Source organism: Herpailurus yagouaroundi, unplaced genomic scaffold (assembly GCF_014898765.1).
Source record: "Herpailurus yagouaroundi ecotype Mexico unplaced genomic scaffold, PumYag 163, whole genome shotgun sequence".
Taxonomy (NCBI): domain Eukaryota; kingdom Metazoa; phylum Chordata; class Mammalia; order Carnivora; family Felidae; genus Herpailurus; species Herpailurus yagouaroundi.
The window spans coordinates 58,713,239-58,732,710 of record NW_024412404.1 but is presented as its reverse complement, the minus strand read 5'-3'; the positions used below and the strand labels follow the sequence as shown (position 1 = coordinate 58,732,710).

Below are 19,472 nucleotides of genomic sequence, written 5' to 3'. Positions count from 1 at the left end.
TTCAGTCACAGAAGGCCTGGGTCCATCCTGCTCTGCGCTGATCCCTCTATACTTAGCACCCTGTCTGGCACAGAGCGGAGGCCCAGAAAATCTTTTGTTGACTGATTGCGTGATGTATGAGGTCAACAAACTCTCGTCAGTTTGGAAAGCTCCAGATGCAAGTACGACTGTCCTCAAACCCTATTTTATGAAGCCAGAGTGGCCAAGCACAGTTGTTAGTAATGCTGGTAAACCCCACGTGATGATTTGGAAATAACCGGTAAGCCTGCAAGCTCAACCCTGTGCGGACAATGTGGTTTAATGAGGACCTGTTGACCTTACGATCATTTCCAAGAGACAGCCACCAGCTGTTCACAGGGAACGGGAAAGAAGCAAGCCACAAGGCAGAGTATGAAGAAGTACTTTAATAGCTCAAACTCAAAGTCATTGTGCCCCCAGTTCTGAAGAGATTCCTAAAAGAGGCAACTTCGGCCGTTTGGGAAGCCAACGGTCACCGGCCTGTGGTCTCTGGCGTCCATCTCCTCCGGGTGCTGACCGCGAGGAAAGCAAAAACGTGCCCAGGACCATTCTGGCTCCCGTGGGGCCTTCCTCCACCTATGCGTTATATCAACTGCCTTAGTTGGACTAAGATGATGACTCAGTTAAAGGGAGAGACAAATGTTGACTGTCTAAGCAGGAACAGTCCAAGCCGGCAAGGAAAAGCACACTGCATACATAGGAATACAGAAGGGCGAGCTTCTGCCTACGGATCTATGACATTACATTTGTTTCGCCTGCAAACTATCAAGAAGGATTCTGTTGGCCAGGGTGCTTCTGCTGAACAAGGAACATGGTGGTCCGAAGTCTTGAGTGTCCTGTGCCACCAGCCCAGAGTCATCACGCACCGTCCACTGAAGAGTCTTTGAGGGGAAACATGAAATCCAGCTCATGCCTCTACCTACGGGTCGATTTCTTCAGGAATCACCGTAATCATAATGTCTTCGTTGCCCCTGCGGACAACCATGTTCAGGGTGCTTTCCTTTTTAATGACGTCACTGACGTCGTTAGCGGAGACCACCGACTGTCCATTGATGCTGATTATGACGTCATTTTCCTTGAGCCCACCCCTGCAACACAAGGGGAGACACGACTGTAACGCTTCCATTCCCCCGGGTCTAACTGCCATGAGAGGGACTCGACTGTGCGTTGACAGAGGCACAGTTTAGAACCCAGAAGCCCCGAGCGCATCGGGTGGGCTGATGGCGAACTCACACGACAGTAGCTTCAACTACCAACGGATTGCGTCATTTCCTTTTGAGGGTTTTAGGCCAAATCGTCAGTCCTGTCCATGGCAGAAATGCTCCCCAGCACTTGTTAGGATCGGATGACAGACTGACCCCAGAGGAGGTCAAGGATATGCCGCTACCATGTATCGTCTACCATGTGTCGTGCCCGTGGCTGGCTTGCTTGTAATGGGCATCACAACTCGGAGGACGGTCCCCTGAGGAGCAGGTGGAATGGTTCCGCCTTCTTTTATGTTACTATATTGCTGTAACTCTAGCTCTTGCAAATAAGCGAGAGTCAAATAAGTGTCAAATAAGCTATTACGGTCCTTTAGTGGTCTAGCACAGCGTCAGCAAACTTTTTCTGTAAAGGGCCAGATAGGAAATATTTTGGACCTTGCAGGCCACGTGGCATCCGGCACAACTCAACTCGACTGCCGTGGCCGTAAAGCCACTGTAGGCAGTGTGTAACTACCGAGCGTGGCTGTGTTCCAGTAAACTTCACTTACGGACACTGAAATGTCAATTTCGTACAATTTTTATGTATCAGAAGAAAATACTCTTGCTTAAAAATTTTTTCAGCCGTTTAAAAATGCAGTATCTATCCTTCGCCCACGGGTCATATTAAAGCGGAGCACTCGGCGGGCCAGATCCGGGCCCCAGGGAACAGCTTGCAGGCCCCACCCCGTCTAGCTCTTGTCCCTGCATATTATGTCCGAAGAAGAAGGGCTGACTGCCTGCTGAGCTACTTCTTTTCATGTTACTTGGATGTTACCTGGGTTATTGTTCTGGAGGTGTGGACAGGTATGGCCTGGTCGGTAACAGACGGAATCAGAGAAGGCAGGCTTCTATGCCAGGCTTCTGTCTGGCAGCCCAGGACGGGACCACTGCCCAAGATCTCAGGGCCACTGCTCCTTCAACCCTCTTTCCCCAGCCAGGCCTGCCCCAGAGACTCATGAGAGTCAGATGTCGCTCCTTCCACCTGAATCACCTCTCGTGAAGTGAGGGCTTCTGAGGACAGGAAGCACCCTTTTGCTGATGAGTGCTGAGCTGAACCAGGCCCGAAGGGCCCGGCTGGCGGGACCAAGGGTGTCCAACCCTTTCATCGGGGACCCTCACCACCACCTGAGCCGATATGAAAAGAACACAGCCTCCCCCGACCGCCCCCAGGAACCGCAGGGATAATCCAGCAAAAATAGTTCTAACTCACGCTTCCGCTGGAGTGTCAGGAATGACTTCAATGATATACGCTCCCGAAAGCACATCCGGGAAGTCTCGGTGACGGTCTTTTAGCTCTTTGGCTTTGCTGCTCGGGAGGAAAACACCTGCGTTAACATCAAGTAACCAGGGGCCTCTATTGGCTGAGACTCAGCTCTCACCCAGCTTCTCCTCCTGATCCCTGAATCCGAAATAAAATAGCCCCAGGAGGTCTGATTCTGCTTCGCTTACATGTCGATGAGAGTCAAAGATCTACTGGCTGACACGAAGTACGGTGCTTTATAATGATTATTATTCATAATTTTACTAATGATTTAATAGTAGCTACTGTAACGTAAGGAGTGAATATGGTGTAGCGGTTGCCCAGGTTTGGAGCCCCAGCTCTGCCACTTTCTGTGTGATCCTGGGCAGCTGCTTAACCTCTCTGTGCCTTAGTTTCCTTACCTACAAAACAGGAATAATGACAATACTCTATGATGTAGGGGTCGTTTTGAGGATTAGGTGAGATGGTCTGGACGCAGCACCTGGCCTGGTGCGGAGCAAATGTGCAGTAAATACAGTGGCTGGTGTCACTGTGGCTGGCGGCCCGTGCCACCACCCATGGATCTGAGCCTGGGCACACGTTCAATCACTCGGTCCTCACCACCCACCAAAATGCCTGCACTGTTGTCCTGGCCCCGGAGAGGAGGAAACTGAGGCACAGAGGTCAAGTCATTCCCCAGGTCATTAGCCAGGAAGTCGCACAGCTGGGACAAGAACTCAGGAAGCCAGATGCTAGGGTGTATATTGCTTCCCCATACCTTCGTCGCCCACAGTTCCAAGACAAGTAACTGATTCACATTTGAGTCTTAGCAAATCAGTCCATACATTGTGGAGTGCTAAAAACGACACCACCATTCATAATATGCATCTAAAGGATAGTAATATGGTCACGATTAATAGTAAATTAATTACGATAATTCATATGTTAATGCCGACATGAATACGTTCTGCTCTTTGCTACCTGTACCTGCAAGAGCTTCCACTGTGCCCTTAGTTACCAGGACTCGTGTGGTTATACCAGACTTTTTCATCAAGGGTAAAACACCAGTACGTTATAAGCCTGGCAGCCGCATGCCACAGCTTCCACCGGCTCCGGCAAACAAGCCTGACCCAGCATTCCGGCAGCCACAGCCCACACACGGTCGCACTCCCAAAAGGCAGGGTGCTCTGGGCTGAGGGAGGTGCTGGGGCACTCCTGGAATGTGGGTTTCAACGGAACAAGTGGTAAAAGGAAGGCATGAGGGAGAGTGACCAACACGCCCCACTGTCCAGGCCTGCCTTCAAAGAGGAGGGCAGAATCTTCTAGAAGGAAGGACCTGTTCCCTCCAAACACACACAAAAAAAAACCCCCCAAAATGAAGCATAAAACCAGAGGCTCAGGGGAATGGCCCCTCCTCTTTCCTGATGTTTCTCAATTATAACCAGAAACCGAGATGCTTAAGGCAGCATGAGGTTTCCCTTCCAGGGCGCCAGTGAGAGCCTTCCTAAGTTTAGGTTTAAGTTTAAGATACACACACAGGCGTCCCGCTTACCCACCTGGATGTGAGCGACATCATTCGGATGCCAATATACTTCTTCTTGGTAACGGCTTTGCCTGGTGGGACAACAAAAGGACAACAGGTCAGCCCAGTTGGCAGCTGTACTGGGGACACCAGGAGCTGTGAGGTTCAGTCCCTGCAGTGTATAAAGTCAGGGCCATGGGGGGGAACGCTGACGATGTGGTTCAAATCCTTCTCAGACCCCTACCTGCCATGTTACCTGGGGAATGTCCTGTCATTTTTGTTAATGGCCAAAAACTGAGGAGTGATACTTGCTTCCTCTTTGCCTTATCCTGACCTCCAATGAGGGTTCTAGCCCTCCGATAAATCCAGAATCTGAGCCCTTCGTCCCACCCTGGCATGGATGACCAGGAGAGTCTCTCACCTGGTCCTACCACTTCTGCCCAGCCCCTCCAGCGGAGTCTCCATGCAGCCATGACAATGACTTTTCAAAGACGTCCACCAGATCATGACCTTCCCTGTTCTCAATACAACCCAAGGCCTTCACCATGGCCACCACGGCACAGAGGTCAAGTCTCCGTGACCCTGGCTAACTGCTTTCTGCATCCATCTGTGTGACCCTGAACCTCACTGCACTCCAGCCACGTGACCCACTCGCTGTGTGTGCTGTGCCCACAACGGAGGCCTTGAATCCACTGTTCCTTGGTCTGGAATGTCCCCCTCCCAGCACTCCCCCAGCTCACCACCCTGCTTCATTTTCAGGGAAGCATCATTGGTATCTGAAACCTTGCATGTTTGTCTAGTATCACCCTCCCTCCTCCTCCAGTCAGAGTGTAAACATCACACATGCCGGGGACCTTGTGGAGCCATGGAACCCCCAGCCTAACCCCAAGCAGATACGGGTCAACAAACATGTGTGGAATGAACGATCTCCCTGAATCTCAGTTTTCTTATCACTGAAATGGGACTAATACTTCCCTCCTGAGAGGGCAAAGGAACTTAATGAAATAAAACGATGTATAGAAATCACCTAGGATCATGACTGGTACATATTAAACCAAACCACATGAAACATTCACGGCCAAAAAGGGTCAAACTTCTGTGACCCAACGCCAGGGGCCTAACAACGTGTATCCCATTTTCCTTCTCGATCCGAAAAGGCTTAGCTGACGTTCAGGGGTGCAGCCGGGCCTGCCTGAACCACCCGCGGCCACACGGGGCCATGCTTTACCTTTGGCCTGTCGGTCGTGGGACTCGGTTAGGAACTTTTTAATCTTATCTGATGGGATCGCAAAGGAGATTCCGGCTGTCACCTTCAGAGTGTTAATCCCAATGACTTCGCCATCCTGAAAAGCAAGATGGAAACAGCCTGTTGAGCCCACGAAGGTTTACCAGAAGACACGCACCAAAAGCGAACAGATCGTCTGTCATGAAGGAAGTCTTTGAGCTGTGAATGGGTGGGGAGGGGGAACCGGGTGGAGGGGGTCCCGGGGCCGCAGGGGGAGAGGCATCACTTGGGCAGTACGAGCCAACACACATCAGGCTCTGTCCTCAGGGAGCACCGTGCCACAAAAACAGCCTCGAGGCTGGTTTCGAGGTGCTCCTTTGCTCCTTTCCCAGGGAATATTTCCGAAACCTCAGAGTCCTTTAGGTGGCTGTCCATAGCCTCCAGCTTCCTCCATGTTCCACGATCTAAAGATTCCTCTGCTGACACCCAGGGGGACAACCTTAGTGACTAGGGGTTACCGGGAAAACACAGTGCTATCTCCGTGCTGTCTCAGCAGCCACAGATGTTACAGGGGCTGCAGGGTAAGGCCCCGCCTCGCTTCCTCTGCTTGTCACAGACCGGCTTCAGATCACGGAGGAAGGCAGTCAACGGGCTGTGCTCTCGCTCAAGACAGATTCCTGGTTTGGCGAACGCTACTCATGGAATAACAAGACCCCTTCACCGTTATTCTGCACACCCTTGTTGAATGGTTTGTTTAGCTCAGGCTGATAAGGGACAAGTGCCAAGTGACTACAAATTCTCTCCTTGTACAGTTCCTGCAACACTGAGAATTCGGTCCCCGACACCGACAACCTTCCAGCAGGCGCTGCCACCCAGGGCCTCTCTAAAGACGGCCTCGATTTCCCATGGAGGGAAATGAGAACAGGGCTGGGTGACCCCTGAGCTGCGTGGGCCCCACTCTGACAGATTCTAAAGCTTCCCTTTTCATGCTTATGTATTTAAATATAGCCTTATGTGACATCTCTGTGAGCGGGGGCAACTCCTCATTTCAGCCAGGTCTTAAGGGAGGGCTCCTGGCCAAGACAAAGACTGTGGACGAGCCAAGCCAGCTCCTGTGGCGGCCTGGGGACCTCATTTGAAGGCCGTGCCTTTTTGTAACAGGCCAGAGCTGCTGACACCTTCAAAAGAAAGGCCTCCCCCTTTGGCTGCTCCTGGGTTGGACCCAAATTCCACTGAATTTACTTGTAACTTTGAAACCCAAGCATGTCTGCTGGCATAACACTTCCAACCCCGACTCCCACATGCCTTACTCCTTCCAGAAAAGATAAGAAGGGTAATTTCTAAGGATGCGGTACAGACTCACAGATTTCACTGTAAAAGAATCAGATAATGTGCTGTGGCAAGTTCATGTCTGAAAAGAAAGCAAAAAACAGCAAAACAAAAAACAAAAAAACATGTACACAGATGAAAAAAAAAAAAAAAAAGGCCTTACCAGGTTTACTAATGGTCCTCCTGAGTTTCCATACTGAAATTAAGCAAAAATTAAAAGGTTATGAGTTTATGTCTTTATATGGCCCTGTGCATTTCCCTGCCTGGCAGGTTCTCTCCTTGGATTTGTTCCTGTCAACCTAATATGCTGCTGGAAAAAGGGGCCTTAAACATTTTCAGAAAGTTTTAGATGTGCCATAAATGGGGGAAAAAAAATTTTTTTTGGCTCCAAATCCCAGAGGACAACTATGACACCCCCACCCCCAAACACCCAACACCCACTTCCTTCTCCTGGCAACACACTGGCTACCAACCGGTATTTCAAACCTGCCCCCACCCCCCCACCCCCGCTATATGATCCCCGCTTTGCTGCTGTGGCTGGAAATCCACACGGTTTGTTCTTTTTCCACTACTTCATGCGGATCACAAGAAAGTTTGGGAATGAAACCTTTCAGAGCAGCAAATGTACAAAACACACTGTTTCTTATTTATTAGACAGATGTAGGGGGAAACACGTTGCTCTGTAGAAAGGCCGATCCATGGGGCGCCTGGGTGGCTCAGGCGGTTGAGCAACCGACTTCAGCTCGGGGTCATGATCTCATGGCCCGTGAGTTCGAGCCCCGCGTCGGGCTCTGTGCTGACAGCTCGGAGCCTGGAGCCTGCTTCAGGTTCTGTGTCTCCCTCTTGCTCTCCGCCCCTCCCCCACTCATGCTCTGTCTCAGAAATAAACATTAAAAAAAAAAAAAAAAGAAAGAAAGGCCAATCCTATAAGGAGACAGCCGAAGGGGAAAAATTGTGGTTTATAAAAGGTTCCATTGAGGAGATGGTGTGGAGCAAGGCCTGGCCTCCTTAGACATGGAACAGTATGGGCCTAACGCTCAGACCGCGCCCCAAGGCAGAGCGAGCACCTCCGGGGGTGACAGCACCGGCACCAGGGTGAACGTCCCTCCTGCACAGAGCCTCAACATCGGGTCCACTGAGCGGCCTGGGGGCAGAGGAGCCACGGCCCCTCCAGTGGGATGGTGAGCCCCCTTGGGCTGCAGACCTTGGCGTATCCGAAGTCCCCTTCACAGGAGTCCCTGGAGATGGCTGAGGCCGAGGACCAGCCCTCGGCCTCAGCCGCTCTAGGGGTTCAGAGGTAACGCCTTGGCCGGCACCTCGAGGATCCTGGCTCCACCCTGGGTTCCTAAGCCCAGCTTTCCAAACACCTGCCCGACCCCACGGGACTCACGTTGATGATGGCGTCGGTCTGGATGTAGTCCATGTCCGAGTTCCGGAGCCCCAGCTCTTTGCCACCGCGCTGGGTGGTGCTGACGATCCCAGTGGTGACCGTGTTCTGAAGGGAGAACGGGCTTCCGATGGCGACCACGAACTCCCCCGGCCGCAGCTCAGAGGAGCGGCCCAGCAGCAGGACAGGCAGCTTGCCCTGGAACCACAAGGTTGGCGTTGCTGCGTTTGGTTAGCAGAATGGACGACGCGCAGGCGTCCGGGAGTGTTGGGCAGTGACGGGCCTCGTGCGGGAGTGAGGGCAGGCCCGGGGCCTCCCGTCCCCTCCCGCCCACCGCCATCCGCACGTCGCAAGCTGATGAGGGACAAGTGAGCGTTGGAGCCGCTGACCAAGGAGAACACGGAAGGTCATGAGAGGCCACCGCGGGGTCGCGCCCCATCTTGACTATTAGCACAGACCTGCTGTGAGACCCTGAGACCAGGGGACAGGAGACAAAGTCTGGACTTGGGGCAAGGCTGCCGAAGAAAGGGAAGACGCACAGAAGGATCCTGAGCCTACACAGCCTTGGGGTGGAATGGGGTGGAAGGAATGGGGTGGAATGGGGCGGAGCCACCCCTGCTCATCACAGGCGCTTCTGTCCGAGTCCTGGAGAATCGGGAGCACTGAGGCTAGAGCCGCATGGGTTCGGCTGGGTGCATCTCTGTGCTAAGTGCAGGGCAATTCTGGAGAGGCGCAGGGAGCGGGAGGGGGCGGCGAGGCATCCAGCTTCCCCCACCCCTCCACCAGCCCCGAAGCCCCAGAAGTAGCCTCTCTCCTCGCCCGAAAAGAGCGCCCCATCGACCACCTCTGCTCCGCGCGGCCCTGGTGAACTGACCAGCCCCGCGAGCCTGATCCCCAGGGCCCTGTGAGGCTCCGGCAGAGTCAGAAGCTCCAAATAACTCTTCACACTGAAACAGGGCAAAATGAGGCCAGCTGGAGTAGCCAGGCCTAGAGCTGGGCTTCCATCGGGACGGCCTGAGGCTCTCCCCCTCCCTTCCTTCCTGAGCCAAGCAAACCTTCCTCTCGCCTTTGTTCCCTGAGTCAAGAGCAGAGTAGCGGCTGCCCAAACAACGGGAACCAGGCCCAGGAAGCCGAGACCCCGCCCAGGCCTCATGCACGTCCAGCCCCCTCACATCCACCTCAACAAAGAAAGAGATGAGGGGGGCCCCCCGAGAGGATGGGGTGGGCGAAAACCAGGGTTATTTTAGCATCTGCTCTGACACGGAGAGGGCAGACACCAGCGGATGAGGTGAGGTGCCCATTTAACAGATGGACAAATTGAGGCCCCAAAAGACTGGGTGACTCGAGACAGAGCAGAGATTCACACATCAGACTGTGCCCCCAAACCCAGATTCCCTCATCCTCTGACATGGCGCTAAGCCATAAAGACCCCTTCCCGCCCCCAATAAGGAAGACGCTGGCTCAGAAAGTTCACGGAGGAAGAAGGAATATTGGAGAAGGGATCTAAGACCTCACGCTGACTTCGAGAAATGGCAATGAGAAGGAACGCCCCTCAGAGCACAGACAGCGAGAAGCGCAGTAGAGGCCTGTCAAGGGCACAGATTAGATCCTGATTAGATCCTGGTGCGAGTTCATAACCCCCGGTCTCCAGTGTTGTCGTCTGGAAAATGGGCATAACGCGGCACAGCTCTCTCACGGGTGAGTTGTGAGAATTAGGCGACAAGACCCGAACAACACCACGAATGCCGCCTGGCTCATGCTAAGTACCTAATGTGACTGGGACGTGTCAGCATCGTCTAAGTGTTAGTTATCCTTACTAGCACTGGGATCTGTGCAGACCCAATGGGGGAACCTGGCCAACTAAACTCCCACAAGCTCGTCTGCCGTCGCCCAGCCGGGAAGAGGCAGGTGGCACGGGTCTACACTACCAGTGACCCTTGGGGTCGCCCGAGGCCGGAGTGCACGGTGCTGTTCTGGAAGGGGCAGGCCCGCGGCCCCGCACCCCCAAGCTCCTCGGCGTCCAGAGGCACACCAGCGGCTCAGTTCGGCCTGTTTACTCTGGGCCCGTGCCAGCCACCCCTGCCAGGAATGACTTCATCCAGCAGTCACAGCGGGTGGGCGAGCAGGGCCAGTGACGTATACTCAGCCACTCTGGGGGAGGCCTGCTGGGGACACTACCCCTCCTTCGGGGCTGGGCCAGGGGACACGGCGGCGAAGGATCCTGGGGCTGGCTGTGTCTGGCTGCCCAAGATAACAGCTGCTTTTCACCAACTCCAAGGCAAGAGATCAAGTTCAAACAGAGAGGTGGGCCCAGCCCACATCAGCTCAGACACAAACTGGGAACCGCATCAGAAAGTTCCGTGGGGCAGGGCTCGCCATGGGGCTCTCAATCAGCCTTGGCACACCCTCGATCCCTGCATTCCACCTGCACCCCGTCGGAAGGGAACCAGGCCCGGGCTCCCAGTTCTCGGGGTTCAGGAGGCAGAGGGGCTCTGAAGATGACACCCCTTGAGCTCTTGTTTCCCAAGTCTGAGCTCGAGGCAGAGGACGAGCAGGGAGACAAACACCTTGGGGTCAGCAGAAGCTGTAAGGACAGAGGAGAGCACCCCCCCCACGCCCCCCGCCACCACGAGGGGAGGAGAATACCAGGGGCCTGGGTGCTGCTCAGCCATGCTCACCGGGGAGGGCCGGGCCTGGGGGCCTTCAGCACGGTGAAGTCCTCACACTCAAGGGACCACACGGGCTTGGACAAGTGGACACCAGTGGTACTAGCCCAAGTCTCCCCAGGAACCAATCCTCCCTGGAACACAACCAGGGGAAAGAACCCTGTATCCCAAGAGGCCAAACCTGCACCAATGGTACCAATGGGCAATGCCAACCCTCACCTTGTGTAAGCTGTTACTCACTCGTCTCCTGGATCACAAAGGACAATCGTAGACAAAAATAAGCAAGCGGACATATCCCAAGGGGGTGGGGTTTCTAACACGAAGCCTCTACTGACATGGAAGGGAATGAACCTTCCACCTCCCGGCTGACAAAGCACTTTCACGGCCACCTTGAGAATTAGGGCCTGCGTCCCCTCCATTTCACAGATGTGGAAACTGAGGCCCAGAGATGCAGTGACTCGTCACAGCTCATGAGCAGCCTGGCTAAAGAAGAGAACAGGCTTCCCAACTCTCAGACCTGCGCTCCTAGTACGTGTTACCCTGAAGTCCAAGTGGAGGCAGAGATCTTTGCAAAGGGGTGACGTGGGGCAGGAATGTGGGTCAGGCCAGGCTTACAGCTCTCCATGAAGTCAAAATGCCTTCTCAGGGCCATCTGGCCCCTGCTCCCCGCAGGGGCTGCTGGCCCCACAAGCATCAGGCTCTCTGGCTGTTCCGGATCCAAGTAGGCTCATCTGATCAGTCTTTACCTCGGGTCTGTCTGCTCAACGCAGCTATACCTCTGCTGGCCAAATTCCTACTCAGTAATTGAGCATTTTATCCCATGGCTGTCTAGACACACGGACCACAGGGGGCCTCGGGGGGGGGGGGGGGGTGAAACGCAGATACGGCTAGAAGCACCAAGACACGAATTGGCCTTGACCGCTCAGCCTGCTCCTGCTCCTGGTTTAACTCCGCAGTGCTGCCGGAAGGCTGGCTCCCGAGACACCCACATCAAAGCCGCCTCGAGGCTCCTGAGCAGACGCTCCGCCTGAGTCTCCTTCTGAAGCGGCCCCAGCTTCACAGGGCCTGTCGGAGAAGCCAGCCCCTCTCCCGACAGCCCCTTCCCACAGCTCACCATCCCGGGCACGCAGCACGCCTGCGATGTTAAGACACAAGCATCTCTCCTCCACTCGGTACGAAGCAAGGGTGCGAGCAGCATCTATTCCCACGTCGGATCCTTTAGCCACCGGGTGGATGAAAACCTAAGTCGGGTGTGCACGCTGCAGCAGTGTGTGGGGGGCGGGCCCCCGGGCGGTGCAGGGGGTTGAGCTCATAAGTGGCCGCAGCGAGACTCCAAGGCTCCGTATCAGAGCCGAGAAGGAGCCCTCAGGCTGTACCCGGAAAGCCTGAGTCTCACGTTTGGCCCAAGTCCTTCGAGGACTGGGGATATTTCATAGCGTGCCCGGTATGCTCCCAGTTCTCAAGGTCACATTCATGCTCATGGGGCAGGGCGGGGGAGCTATCTGGATGTGACTCAAGACCACTAAACAGCATCCTCACAACAGCACCACCGAGAGTGACTTTAAGAAAACACGAGGGGCGCCTGGGTGGCTCAGTCGGTTAAGCGTCCGACTTTGGCTCAGGTCATGATCTCACAGTCCATGGGTTCGAGCCCCGCGTCGGGCTCTGTGCTGACAGCTCAGAGCCTGGAGCCTGTTTCAGATTCTGTGTCTCCCTCTCTCTCTGACCCTCCCCTGTTTATGCTCTGTCTCTGTCTCAAAAATAAACATTAAAAAAAAGTTAAAAAAAAAAAAAAAGAAAACACGAATCCCCCTAGCTCCTGAGTTTTCAGCCCACTGCCACCCAGGCGGAGGGAGAAACAGCCCAGGTGAGGTTGTCAGAAGTCCTGGGTGTGGACTCCAGACTCACCAGGTCTGTATTAAATTACTAAACACTAGCCATTGGCAGGATACTGACTGACTGTGAGGCAGGCTTACTGCTAGAACTTGGGGGAGGTGAGCGTAGAGCGTGATTAAAGAAGGCTCTCCCATTCATTTAATTACAACAAACAAACAACCAGCAGGCCTGGCAGCACTCCCGTGAAACACCACCACCATGAAAGAGAACTTTCTCAACAAGCATTCACTGAGCATCTCCTAAGTGCCCGGCACAGTGAACACAGAAGATCAATGAAATCCATCCGTGCCCACCCCTCCAGCCGTACTGCCTGATGGGTTGGAGAGTCACACGGCAGTAAAAAAGCACATGGTCCAAATCTCCATTGCCAAGGTCAGTTCAGTCTAGAATGTTCCATAAAGGCTAAATATAGATCAACACGAAAAACGATTTGGGTGTTTCAATTAGAGTATTTTCAGCTGCAAGTATCAGAAAACCCTACTCAAAATGGAGTAAATGTCCAGCTGTTCAAGGGCAAGATGGTGGCAGGGCTGATCACCTCAAAGACTCATGGACATCCTTCCTTCTGTCTGATCAACTTAAGCCACCTGCCTTCCAAGTGTTATGTAAAGACAGGACTATGCCCAGTGGATGTAAAAGGATCTTTCCTCTTCTGTGTGTCTCTTCAGAAGAGCAAAGAATCCAGAGGCCCAGCACATTCTTCTTCCTGGGTCATCGGCCAGCAATTAGTCATAAGATTCCCCTCAACCATGCTTTGACAAGGGGAACATGGCCCCCATGACTGCCTTAGCTTCTCCAGAATTTGTCTGCCACAGGAATGGGGTGGATCATGGTTGGACAGACCAGGGCTGTAGCAGCAAGGAGAAGGAGGGCTGTGGGGTGGGAGCCATCAGCAACCCCCAGGGCTTAGGGGAAAATGGTTCGCTGTAGAGCAGCGATCCTAGGCGCTCCTGGGCGGCTCAGTCAGTTAAGTGTCCAACACGGCTGAGGTCATGATCACACAGTCCATGAGTTCAAGCCCTGAATCGGGCTCTGTGCTGCCAACTCAGAGCCTGGAGGCTGTTTCAGATTCTGTGTCTCCTTCTCCACCTCTCCCCCACTCACGCTCTCTCTGTCGCTCTCTCAAAAATAAATATTAAACAAAGTTTAGAGAAGTGATCTTAATACCTAACAATGTTTGGGAAGGGCTCTACTAAGTATATGCTCCTTCATGCGGTTTTTTGGTGGGGTTGGGATGGGAGCAAAAGGAGAAATCTGCTTCAAAAACAAGTAATGGTCACGAAATGTCTGTGCTCGTGCAAGACACAAATGGTCCAAGCAGAGCCTGGCCTAACCCACCCCTTGTATGCGTGCCCTACGTGCGTCGTGCTCTGTCATCTGCTTGACGTTTACAACCAGACACTCTGGGGAGCCTGAGTGGCTCAGTCTGTTGAGTGTCCAACTTCAGCTCAGGTCATGATCTCATGGTTCATGAGTTAGAATCCCACATCAGGCTCTGTGCTGACAGCTCAGAGCCTGGAGCCTGCTTTGGATCCAGTGTCTCCCTCTCTCTCTGCCCCTCCCCTGCTCGCACTGTTTCCATCTCTCTCTCTCTCTCTCTCTCTCTCTCTCTCTCTCTCTCTCTCAAAAGTAAATAAACATTTTTAAAAAAGTTTACAAGCAGACGCTCAGTGGGACAGACCATCGTGCCCATGACAATGACGTTCCCACAGCTAGGAGATGGAGGTCCCAGGACCAGAATCCTCCCTCTGCCTGCAACCCAAGTGACCTTCTCTCCGGCCTACCCTGCCCACTGCCCAAATGCTCATGGTGCAGGACCTTCCCACAGGGGTGAGTGAGGGCAGCAGAGATGGTACATGAGAGGGCACCTGGGGAGTCGAAGGGCAATCAGCACAGAAACCAGCCAGAGGAGGCCAAGTTCACGAGTCCTCGGGGTGAGGGCCTGGGCCATGCTGTTTCTCCAGTGCCGGGAAGCTGAACTATCCTCAGACAAGCCTGGGCCGGGGCCTGGCGGCAGGGCTGTGTGGCCCCACCTGCTTCGAGGACTCTGTGTGGGGCCTGGACTCCTGCTGAACGTGAATCACAACCACCGGAAGCCCCGAAGAAGGAAGGCTGGGTCTGTGCTGGGTAACGTCCTGGGTGATAGCTTCCTTTGGGCTTATTCTCCAGCAGCAGCCAAGGGTTGTGCACAAGTGGAGACTCAGACACAGTCACGCCACACGCACACGCACATACATGCACACGCATATATGTGCCCCCTCGGCCACCGCGTATCCCAGGAGCACAATGTCCCAGGCAGGTTTGGACCCGGTTCTGTATTAACTCACTCTGCGACCTTGGGCCACCTGATTGACTTCTCTGAGTCCCGGATTTGGCCACTTCTAAAATAAGGTTGTTGGAGGCCGGTGATGTCCAAGGTCATTCCAGCTCTGACAATTAGGGTTCTTTCCAAAAGGCCTGGCTGATTTCCAAAAAACCTATTAGCAGACGACCGTTAAAACTGATGAGATCAAAACAGGCACTGCCGTCCTTAATAAATCTCTTTTCCTACAAGTCCCCAACGGGGGCAGATGGTCCTTGCAAGCGCCTGCCTCAAGAGGAGAGGGGACTCCTGGAATTCTCCAGATGCTGGCTCAGCCTGTAGTCATCTAGAGGGGACCTAAAGGCAATGGCCTGTCAGCCTTTCAGCGTCTGGCCACACTGGGTTCTGCCCACGAGCCCTTGAATGCTCTCAAACCACTGCACTCCTGCCCTGAAGCTGACAGAGAAGGCCAATGAAACAAACCATAAAACTGAACGGAAAAAAATGTTTTTAACCTAATGAGGCAAGTGAACTACTTCTTTCTCTTCCTTGGAAAGTATAAAGTGCTCCTGTTCCAAAAATATTTTCGTTGCCGAGTCGGCGGGAGCCGCTGCCTCTCCGCCGCCCGGCACGCTCGTTGTCAAGGGGCTGGAGCCCCAGGCTGGTCCTGAGTGTGTCAGCCGCAGTGTGCCTCAAAGGCTAATGTTGCAGCGGCTGGCGGGGACTCAACTGAGTGATTCCATGTGCTTTCTGGAAACAGTTATGCTAACCTTTCATTTTCTTTTAAAAAAAAAATATATATATATATGCAAAGGAGATAATAGCACGTCCCCCACACCCAGCGAGAAGCAGAGCCACTAACTTGCCTACGTACCGTGGAAAAGCAAACTAGGTCGCAGAGGCATTGGAGGGGGGGTGCTGTCAGCATCTAAGACTGTTCCACGGATGGGAGTAGGGGAGGGTTCAGGTGGGGGAGCCGGGAGAAGTGGGGGAGGCAGAGGGAGAAAGAGGAAGAGAGCATGGTCAAGCCTGAACAGAAAGAGAAGGAGCAGGCCAGCAACCCCCTCATCCCTGTCTGTGAACCCCACCAGAATATTTAGTCTCCGTCAGGCTATAAACACTGGCATCTCGAAAATTCCCTTACTCCTGTTGTTTAAGCCACAAAATGTCAACAGTTCTACATGGGAGCCCAGTGGCCAGTGACTGTACTTATTCCGTGGCATCCAGAGGAGGCAAAACTTCGCCTCCATCAAGCGTAACCCTGGTCTTCATACACCAGCCCCTGGATGCCTCCACATTTATCAAACGCTGACTTCAGCTTCACTGATAATAGTGATTGGCAGCTAAGCATCTATTATAAAAATCAATGAATAGGCAACTGAAAAACGAAAGAAATGAAAGAAAACCAGGTCTTTAAAGGCCCATCCCCAAAAACTGATCTCAAAAGATCCTTCCCTAGGGGCGCCGGGTGTGGCTCAGTCGGTTGAACGTCCAACTTCAGCTCAGGTCACGATCTCACGGTCTGTGAGTTCGAGCCCCACGTCGGGCTCTGTGCTGACAGCTTGGAGCCTGGAGCCTGTTTCGGATGCTGTGTCTCCCTCTCTCTCTGCCCCTCCCCTGCTCATGTTCTGTCTCTGTCTCCAAAATAAATAAAAACAGTAAAAAAAATTTGTTTAAAAAGATCCTTCCCCAAGAGAAGCACAGTGGTCCCTCTCTGGTGGATTCAGTGCTTAGCACACCACAGGCACCCAATGTCTGTTGAACTGAACTGGCTCCTTACTCCCCGTGACCACTTAGAGCTTGTGCCATCCTGTACGCAGAGAAGCCCAAGGAAATACCTTTCCTTTCAATGTTTAAAATGTTTTTTAAGGGGCGCCTGGGTGGCGCAGTCGGTTAAGCATCCGACTTCAGCCAGGTCACGATCTCGCGGTCCGTGAGTTCGAGCCCCGCGTCGGGCTCTGGGCTGATGGCTCAGAGCCTGGAGCCTGTTTCCGATTCTGTGTCTCCCTCTCTCTCTGCCCCTCGCCCGTTCATGCTCTGTCTCTCTCTGTCCCAAAAATAAATAAACGTTGAAAAAAAAAAATTTAAAAAAAAAATGTTTTTTAATATGTAACCTCCTCTACGTAAAAATAATCTGACATGGTCCGTGACACGGGATATATTATACTAAGCTAATATATATCTGTGGCATAAAATGGAGTCACAGAGAATATTCTAACCACAAAGCCACTGGTTTCGATGAGCTGCCTGGTAACCAAAGCAAAGAGAGAAATACCACGAGTCACATGCGGTCATCACCAGATTCTGGAGCCTTCATTAGCAAAAGTGACTTGTTAATTAGCACATGTACTAAAATAATCAGTCCTCAATTCGCCAGAATGCCTTATTTCTCCCTTGCCACGGAAGGTGGTCATGCTGGTGGTGGGAAAGCAGTTTTGGGAAACGGCATCTACACTGTCGTGGAATGAGGCAACCAGTTCATTACGAAGCCTCAGCACTTTCAGACTCTCAGGAGATTGACTACATGAGAGAGCGGAGCTTTCCAGAGTACGACCAGGAATTCCCAAGAACAAGGCCCATAAGAAATGTAGACAATATGCGGAAAAAGCAGCTGGCCAGAAATGTCGGCTGAGTTCTGAAGGGCTCCAATAAACTCACTGAGAAATAAGTTTGCACGTGGTCCGAGGTCCAGAGGCTCCAGGCTTGGCCCGGATCTTCCCCCGGGTCGGCCCTATCTGCCCTTCCTGTCATGTCACCTCCAAATGTAAGCTTCCTTGTCTGCAATAAGTACAGAGGTCTCCCAGCCCCCAGTGCCTTCTAATTCTTCTGTTTGTTCCTTTTCTGCACCTGTCACCGACTTTTACGCCACCTGTCCTGTTTCCCACCCTCGACTGCCTTCTCACGGCTCTTGCCCAAGCGCTGGTACATCCTCAGCACCTAACACACCGTCTGGCCAAGACAGACGCTCGGTAAAGACGTACAGAATCCGTGAGTGAATAAAAAGTAACTGAGGACAGTGAACAAACCAGACTGTAAAGATCTTTAGGATTTAACACTGGACACTCATTTTCAAAACATCTTGGAATTCACAGAAACGCTGCCCTGAGAATACAGAGAAATGGGCAAAAACAAGGCTTCTCTCTGCCTAATCCAGCAAAACCGAAGCTGCGGAAGCAGCAGCAAAAAAGAGCACAATTCACACATGCACACGCGCTACACACACAGACACACACACACGCGCACACACACTCACACACACACACACGCCCCTAGAGAAAGGGCAGATGAAATCAGACTCTCTGGCCTCTGGTCACCTAGAGCCGCACCTCAATGGGTCTTAGGAGCACACTCAGCCCCCAGCACACTCAGCTCCTTAGGACAAGGTGTTAATCGCCTCACAATGGGGCTGACAAGCCTCTTCTGTGAAAGGCCAAAAAGGAAATACTTTCAGCTTCACAGGCCCTATGGTCTCCATCCTCACTACTCGACTCTGCTGGGGCAGGGCAAAAGCAGCCACAGACTGTAAATAAAGGAATGGGCATGGCTGCTGTTGCAATAAAACTTTATTTAGAAAAACAGGTGGAGGGCTGGATTTGGCCCGCAGGCCGCAGCTGGCCAAGCCTGGACTCGAACGCATCGTGACACATTCAAACGGGAGCAGCAGATGTCCCCCACGCAGTGAAGGGGACAGGAGACACTCCCGATGGGGCACCTACAAATTCAGGGAACTGAAAACCTGGGAACTGCTTTGTCACAACCATAAATAATAGTCTTAATCCAATTCCCTGAGGAGAGAGCGCCAAAGTGAAAAAAGGCATTACCATATTAAGAGAAAAAATAGCCCAAGAATTTCCTTAACAATCAGCTAAGTTCTTGAACCGGGGCCAGAGAACACACAAGGGCTCCGGTTTTGATAGTTTGGGGAACTGAAACATTTTCACATTCCAAGAGGAGCTGCAGTCAGAACATAAGGGGCCGCGTCCCCAGCAGCCTCTGCACAAAGGCCGCACGGAGGAATGAAGGCCGGCTTCCACCTCGCTGCCCGGGTTTCCATTACCTCATGAGCTATTGATTCCCACCCCCTAAAACTGGTAAAAATCAATACGGTAATAGAAGCCTTGGGGCGCCAACAGGGTCTGTGGCGTCTCTGGCCTGGGGAGCTCCGGGAGAGAAAGAGCGAGACCACAGAACGACCAGCACGGAGGGAGTGGGGGAAAGAATCCAAAAGGGAAAAACACAGAAACAAAATAAGAGGGTAGCTATGGTGGTGCGATCCACAGCCCAGGCTCCCAGTCGCTTTACGAGGGCGAGGGACAGGCTCCAAAAGATGGGAGGCCATGCCAGTCCAGGCCCCGCGTTATCTGATTCACTCTCGGACAGCTCGCGCGGCTTAGTCAGCGCCTTCTGACGATCAGGCTGCCTGAGGAGAGCTGGCTGGTGGGCGGGCATGAGTCACGCCTGGCACCACACCACCCCCGGCCTCGCCACGGTCCCGGGGCCCCCTTGGGCCCTCCTCGGGGTGGATTCACCGCCACGCACCGGGCCAAATCTTGAGACACGGGCCTGGAGAAGACAGAGCCTGCCGAGCGGCCACTGGGACCTGTGCGGGGAAGGCCCAGGGCCCTCGACCCCGAGGGACCCCT

The 19,472-nt window shown here is 53.3% G+C and overlaps 1 protein-coding gene across 1 annotated transcript in view; it reads right to left on the bottom strand.

Annotated features, from left to right (window-relative positions):
- Positions 1-384: 384 nt before the first annotated feature.
- The window catches only part of HTRA1 (HtrA serine peptidase 1), a 57,112-nt gene continuing 38,024 nt past the window's right edge, over positions 385-19,472 (bottom strand). Inside the window, exons 5-10 of the mRNA XM_040486929.1 lie at positions 7,969-8,163; positions 6,742-6,774; positions 5,253-5,367; positions 4,059-4,116; positions 2,473-2,568; positions 385-1,106 (exon numbers count right to left, since the gene is read on the bottom strand). Of these exons, the coding sequence (XP_040342863.1) occupies positions 938-1,106; positions 2,473-2,568; positions 4,059-4,116; positions 5,253-5,367; positions 6,742-6,774; positions 7,969-8,163 (666 nt within the window). The 3' untranslated portion in view covers positions 385-937. The remainder of the gene's footprint in view (positions 1,107-2,472; positions 2,569-4,058; positions 4,117-5,252; positions 5,368-6,741; positions 6,775-7,968; positions 8,164-19,472) is intronic.